Source organism: Erythrolamprus reginae, chromosome Z (genome assembly GCF_031021105.1).
Source record: "Erythrolamprus reginae isolate rEryReg1 chromosome Z, rEryReg1.hap1, whole genome shotgun sequence".
Taxonomy (NCBI): domain Eukaryota; kingdom Metazoa; phylum Chordata; class Lepidosauria; order Squamata; family Dipsadidae; genus Erythrolamprus; species Erythrolamprus reginae.
Window position 1 is genome coordinate 103,414,026 of NC_091963.1, and position 7,480 is coordinate 103,421,505.

At 40.8% G+C, this 7,480-nt stretch overlaps 1 protein-coding gene across 1 annotated transcript; it reads left to right on the plus strand.

Annotated features, from left to right (window-relative positions):
* The first annotated feature begins 662 nt into the window (after positions 1 to 662).
* On the plus strand, positions 663 to 6,767 carry RPL19 (ribosomal protein L19). Its single transcript, XM_070729141.1, has 6 exons — positions 663 to 765; positions 2,379 to 2,485; positions 4,848 to 4,970; positions 5,191 to 5,311; positions 5,636 to 5,746; positions 6,582 to 6,767. The coding sequence occupies exons 1-6, from the start codon at positions 761 to 763 to the stop codon at positions 6,703 to 6,705; spliced, it is 591 nt and encodes a 196-aa protein (XP_070585242.1). The 5' UTR covers positions 663 to 760; the 3' UTR covers positions 6,706 to 6,767.
* The last annotated feature ends 713 nt before the right edge of the window (positions 6,768 to 7,480 follow it).

The window sequence follows — 7,480 nt, forward strand, 5'->3', positions numbered from 1 at the left end:
TAAGAATGCTTGAGGAGGAATTAAAGCTAATTCTTTAGCCCATCTTCTGATTAGAGAATCAGAATGCCGCATTGTAGATCTGTCTGTTTTTTCAGTCGCAGTACCCGCCGCCGCCGCCCCCTTTAAGATGTGGAGAAAATATTCGTTTTCCAATTAATGTAAACATTAAAAAAAACCCACCCAAATTTAGCAAAACACAAAATGTTTCCCCTTTATTAAGGTGAATTCTTGAAATGAGGTCGCTAGTGGCTAATGAAGGCTACGAGCAAATCATAATACTGTACAGTATTGCTTTTTTTAAAAAAAGGGGTTACTTTAAACATCCATGCGCAGACACTGCATCAATTACTGTACTACAGTACTTGTACGAATTACATCAAATATGAGCATGCGCAAAACGTTTCGCGCACGTTCGTGGCACAAACCCAACATTCCCCTCCTCCGGCACTGGCCACCCAATGCTAATATGGCAAGAGATGTGCGCAGGCGTAGTAATAACTTGGATGATACCATTTGCCCCTCATTTGAGGGAAGAATGCATTTTTTAAATTTACTCATAATAATATCCCTCCGTCTTCCTCGATATATCCTTTAATGTCACATTTAAGGGTGTAATAGAAAATAAACGGGACTAGAAAGGGTAAGGAAGGCAAAAGCGAAGGCAGAATCCGGGGTGAAAGCGAGTGGTGCAGTCCATTACGCAAAGTGGGTTGCACCGCCTCCTCTTCCTTCCTTTCTCAGTGCTGTCGGCCCTGCCGCCATGAGGTGAGCTGTTCGCTATGAAGGGGTTTGGGGGTTTGGGGGAGCCTGAAGTGATGAAACGTAAGAGTCACGATGGGCGAAATGTAATAGAAAGACGCCTGGGAAAGTCTTCCATGGGGGATGGCGGGGCGGGGGCACGGGAGGCCGAGGAGTGCGGCCTAGAAGCCTGCGAAGCCTGGAGGAGCCTGGCGACAAAAGCGTGACTCGTGGCACTCGAGAATGGGGGAACCTTCGGGATTTTCTACCAAGTGTCCCCCCCCCCTTTGCAAAGAGAGTCACTTTCTGTCAGAATGATACCGACGGGGAGAGAGACTGCGAGGGAAGCTTTGCGGGAGGGAGGAATGGCGGTTGGGGGAGGGGCGGATTGGAGCAGACAGAATAGGCAGCCTGGTGGGGGTTTCTAAAGACTTCCACAGGGTTCGGTTCGCGTTGCGGCCTTCTGCGCGTCTCCTTTCTTTACAAAGCAACAACGTTCGTTTCACCGAGATTTAAGAAATAGACTGCGCACAGGCGTCATGGAGTTTGCCGAATATGTGGCTGTCGACGACGCGAACATTTTTCACCGTTTATAGTAATTTCAAACCATTTGGTCCCAGTTTACTATTTTCAGCTGAACCTTGCTGGGCTGAAAAAGAGTAAAAACTGGGAGTCCTTACACCATATAATGATAATGTATTGATAGTTATTGTGTAAAAAAACACCCTAATAGGATTATATTAAATTAGCTAGATACAATATTTAGAAGGTTGAATTTTATAATACTTAGAAGGTTGAGTTTTTTGTCTTGGTCATGTTACATATACGTTCAGAATAAGTTATTTATTTGTAGTTGTATGCCGGCTTCCAGTGAATAAAAAAATGCATAAAAAGAATATAAAAACATTGATAAAACCCCTTCAGCATGCATGCTTTCACTCATATCCCTAGCATAAACTAAGATACTATTCATACAACAGATAGAATGAACTCAATAATAATTTTTAATATCAGTTTTTTAATTTATTGGAATTATTTGTTGCCCATTTATTCAAATTGACTCTGGCTTAAATAATAAAACCATAAGGATAAATATTTCTAAAAATAAAATTATAACTTTTTAGAATTAGAATTATAATCCTGTTCATTACTGTAGGTCCCTCCCAGTAATGTAATATTGCACAAATGCTTTTCTTTATTTTGAACACTTTTGTGGACTATAAATCTATTGCAATTATTCAGGAGAGATCTGAAAGTGAGTTCCTGGTTTGAAGAAAAGTTCTTGTATATCTCCAAGTGCATATTATACAAATTCTTAGGACAGTTTTGGAAGGAAGACTTCCATCATTATACAATTGGTCACATCTTTTGCTATTTGACAAAGTCCATGGGGGATTCATTTAACAAGCAGATTACTAATTTACCAACTAAGTGATTCACTTAACAACTGGCAAGGTTGTAAAAACATGGCAAAACTAAATGTTTTGTGTAAAAAAAGGTGGGCTCAATTATGATTGTAATTGTATATTATTTTGTCTACACAAAATTAGTTATATTTAGAGACAGAATAATTTTCCATATCTTCCAAAATCAGCCCCCCCCCCAACTTTCAATTTACATGTAGTGTTTCTTTTCCTTAGTATGTTAAGGCTGCAGAAGAGGCTGGCTTCCAGCGTTTTGCGATGTGGAAAGAAAAAAGTATGGTTGGATCCCAACGAGACCAATGAAATTGCTAATGCCAACTCTCGTAAGTATCCTTAGTGTTTACATTTAAAAGACATAAAAATATCAAACATGCGTATGTAGTGATCTTCACAGGTCCTGATTATTTAATCACATGCAGGCTGTTACCTAGAATTCCCACATCAATACAGATAGTCCTTGACTTTAATGGCACTGAAAAAAATGTGACTTGCCTGTTTTTCATAATTATGGCCTTTTCATCATTCCCATCGTCATGTGATCAAAATTCAGACACTTGACAACTGGTTCATATTTAGGACTGTAAATGGTCCAGCCTTGTTAGAAGTAATCAGAATGGATTGCTTATACAGTGGTACCTCTACCTAAGAAGGCCTCTACTTTAAAACTTCTAGATAAGAACTGGGTGTTCAAGATTTTTTTGCCTCTTAAGAACCGTTTTCTATTTAAGAACCTGAGCCCGGAAAAAAATCCCATTTGAGAGCAGCACGAAGGCCTGGCCAGTTTCCTGCCATTTGCCCTTTAGTCCTGGCTATCTCGGGCTTTTCTGGGCTGCCGGATGAGCGAATGAAGCATTTTCCTTTCTCTGGGCGCTTGGAGAGGGAATAAACCTGCCAGTGCCCAGAGAAAAGAAACTCTTCCTTCGCTCTAGGCAGCCAAGAGCAGAGTGTTTTCCTTTCGTTGGGCGCCACCTCAGAGTCCCTCTTTTTTTTTAAGCCTTAAGGTTTTAAATTTTTTTGATTCACCTCACTTTCCTTCCTTCGGTAGTGACTGTCCTCTTCTTCCTCCTCCCACCCAAATTCCGATCTTTTATTTCTTTCCTAATGGGTTTGCAAGCATTATTTGCTTTTACATTGATTCCTATGGGAAAAATTGTTTCTACTTAAGAATCTGGTCATGGAAATACCACTATACAGTGATCCCCCGGGTATTGCGATCCCGATCATTGCGAAACGGCTATATGGCGATTTTTCAACCCGGAAGTACAAACACCATCTGCGCATGCGTGCCCTTTTTTTCTATGGCCACGCATGCGTAGATGGCGCCGGGCAGATCAGCTGCTGGGCGGCTTCCCTGGGTCTTCCCCCTCTTGCTGGCGGGAGGGTGGGTGATTGCAGCTTAAGCCCAAGGAAATCCTGCATCCAGACATAATTAAAATGGAAAGCCACCATAAATCTTATGCTTGTTTAAAGGCCCCCCCCAGCACCCGCTCGCCCGCCGCTTGCCCGCCGCTCGCCCGGCCACCCGCCGTTCGCTCGCTGCTCGCCCGGCCACCCGGGTTCGCTCGCGCCGCGACTCAGTTGGGAAGCCGCGCGGCTGTTTTAAAACGTCGCCGCCGGCATGGGGGGCTTGCCAGCACCCCCCGGACCCCCAACCCGGGTTTGGGGGACTGCTAGGAAGCCCCCCATGCCGGCGGCGACATTTTAAAACAGCCGCGCGGCTTCCCAACTGAGTTGCGGCGCGAGCGAACGGCGTGGGTGGGCAAAGGGCGGGCGCGCGGGCAGGCAGGCGGCGGACAAGCGGCGGGCACGGCAGCAGCGAGGAGTGGGCGGCCGGTAAGACCCCCAGCGCCGCTTCCCAGCTGGGAAGCGGCGCGAGCGAACGGTGTGGGCGGGCGAAGGGCGGGCGCGCGGGCAGGCAGGCGGCGGACAGGCGGCGGGCGCGGCAGCAGAGAGGAGTTGGGGGAAACCCCAATCTTCGGCTCCTCGCTGCTGGGAAGTAAAAACACCATCTGCGCATGCGCAGATGGTGTTTTTACTTCCGCAGCGCTACTTCGCGCAAAACCGATCATTGCGAGGGGTCCTGGAACGGAACCCTCGCAATGATCGGGGGATCACTGTACTTCTATTTTGAATTCAGTGTTCTGTTTTGAGGTTTGATACCTACTAGCAAGATCCAAAGAGGTTTTCCAGTATTGGAACATGTTTGATGAGCTTACAGTGATTTGTGAGCCGCTCCAAGTATTCCGAGAGGAGCAGCATACAAATCTAATAAATAAATTAAATAAATTTATTTTAACCTCAGAATGGTTGATTGAATTATTCTGTATATCCCAATACCTGCTTATGTTTAAACAGCATTTCTGATAGTAATGTGAAATATTTTCACATACTTAAAGGTTATTGTTTAAAAACAAGTATCTACCCAGATCTCACTTTTATAAACAGTGTGTTTGAAAAGTAGAACAATCTCATTTCTCAACTAATTTGTATTAAACTAAAAATAAATGAGTTCATGAAAAAAATGATATCAAAAGCCAATTAACTTTTATGTTTTAACTTGATTTGGAAACTGAAAATTTAGAGCAAGAAGTAAGCATACTTGCATATATTTAGGCAAAGTTTTAAAATACTTGCTGTGATTTACCTTAATACCACCTATTAGTAATTGATTTTCTGGCATTCTAGGTCAGCAGATCAGAAAACTGATAAAAGATGGTCTCATAATCCGTAAACCTGTGACTGTTCACTCGAGAGCTCGATGCAGGAAGAACACTTTGGCTCGTCGAAAGGGCAGGCACATGGGCATTGGTAAGTATTGGTTGCCCCTGCTATATATCAAATTGTAATTTTATTTATTTATAGATGCTTTTATGATAATATATTCAGCTTACAATTTTGAAATCATTAAAAACAGCAGTTTTATATAGACTTCTATAATGATAAGGTACAAAAAAGCTTTAAGGTTATGGAGAAATGCAAATATTAGATATCAAAAATTTATTAACACAAACCTCCTTTTGCTCTCCAGGGAAGAGAAAGGGTACAGCTAATGCTCGTATGCCAGAAAAAGTCACATGGATGAGGAGGATGAGAATTTTGAGGCGTCTTTTACGTAGATACAGGGAGTCCAAGAAGATTGACAGGCATATGTAAGTCTAGAAGAGAGTGCGCTTACAAGTCCTGCCATTTAAAAGATGTTACTTTATTTTTGTTACTTGTGGGCCTTCTTCCCCCCCACACAACAGAACATTCTAGATAAAGCTGCTTAGCAATGTTGATTCACATAAAGTCAATTTCTTACATGAGAATTCACAATTTCTGCTGTACAGCAAATTCGAGAAAGGATATAAAAAGAATATAAGGTCCACCTTTGAAATGCCATTACAGAATATCTAGACAAATATTTTTATTAAGATATTATTTTTCCTCAGTGTTTTAAGATGCATATTCAATTCTTTTTCTCTGCTTTACAGGTACCATAGCTTGTATTTGAAGGTGAAAGGTAATGTGTTCAAGAACAAGCGGATTCTGATGGAGCATATCCATAAACTGAAAGCAGACAAGGCTCGCAAGAAGCTTTTGGCGTAAGTATCTTACTAAATTATTAGGCAAATTTATTTACTAAATAATGTTCTTTTTCTTTTCATATAAAGAACCACACATGACAGTATTAACAGTTTCGAATGAAACACTGGTGAGAAGGGTGTTAACACATTAAGAACTGAAAAGAAAATGGATATTGAAAAATAAAGTTTAATGTGTAGATTTTCTGCTCATGGAAGTGATTCAAATTAGTCTGGTTACAGCATTTATAGGGGGAATTTTATTAGAAACAATGCAGTAAGTAGGCAATATGTCATAAATTCATCACTAAATTTCACGGCAAATTCTGGATATTTTTTGACCAAGAGACACTCAGGTAAGTATAAAGATTAGTGTAAGAATTTTTAATATGATTAGTTGGTTATGTACATACCTCCAATGTGGAAATTGATCCAGTTAAATAACTACAACTGTATACCCATTAATTTGCAGCAGGAAATGAAAATTGTAACTAGGGTCTTAGAACCCTAGGAAAATATTTTCTGTAAGGAAGCGGTGCTTAAACATCAGAAGAAAATTAGTTAACTTTAGTTAGTTTGTATTAGTTTGTATATGAGAGAAATCTTTAAGGTATTCTTCATAAATAGCAAGATAGTTAGATTTTAATTGAAGAGAAAGAAAAGTCATTCCTACCTTTTGTAGAAGATAAGAATATTTTTGTGGAAAAGTTACAATTTAATTTGGGAAGAGAAGTATGGTCGTTAAAGTTTTAAGAATATTGTGGAAATACTTTGCACAGTTGAAACAAATAACCACTGGATGCTTCAAAGGCAATGTTTCATTGCTAAACTATATGCGCACTCCTTTATTCTTCAGTGACCAGGCTGAAGCCCGCAGGTCTAAGACCAAAGAGGCCCGTAAGCGCCGGGAAGAACGTCTCCAAGCAAAAAAGGAGGAAATGATCAAAACCTTGTCTAAGGAAGAAGAAACTAAGAAATAATTTCTGCCTTCTTGTGTACATAGTGCTCAAAGGGTATCTAATAAACTTCTTCAACAACTGAAGTGACCAGTACCTTTTTCTATGTAGGAGGGTGTGTGTGTGTCAATTTAGAATAAAGTAAGTTTTACTTTCTGGAATAACATGTTTTAGCTAAATTTGCCTTTTAATGTTTTGGTTCAAGTTTGTATAACTACTCACTTGAATTTAAATACTTGCTGTGTTTAATTTAATTTCTTATTAATACAAGCTAGCCAGATTAGTTATGTGCTGGTAAAAGATAAATTGTGGGGAAGCAGTAAATTTGAATAGGAATTCATTCTGTGATATGGAAAGTAAACCCCCATTCTGTTTTACAGTCTGCAGATTATGAATATTTAAAACATAATTTTTTAATGTAAAGAATTAGTACACATTGTTTAGATACCACCTAAATGAAGTTTTATATATTTTGATAACAACAGTAGGAACTACATGAGAAGAGGACTGGGGGTCTACTAGGGCAGCCAGGAGTGGCTAGTATATTAGGGCAGGTGCTTGCAGCCCCAACTAAGTCAGGTGGAGTATCTGGGATGAGTATCCTCCATTGGCTTGCCAGTGAGGGACTGGCTGAGATAGGAGGTTGTGGGTGGTGATGGGAAATGAAATGGTGGGAGCCCCCTTAGTGCTGATAGGCTTAAGCTATAGCACTGGAGGGGTTCCTTCCCTCACCTAATCTCCCCCCCCCCCAAAAAAAAATCATGTCTGCAGGAATGAATGTGTGATTAGAGATGGCAGA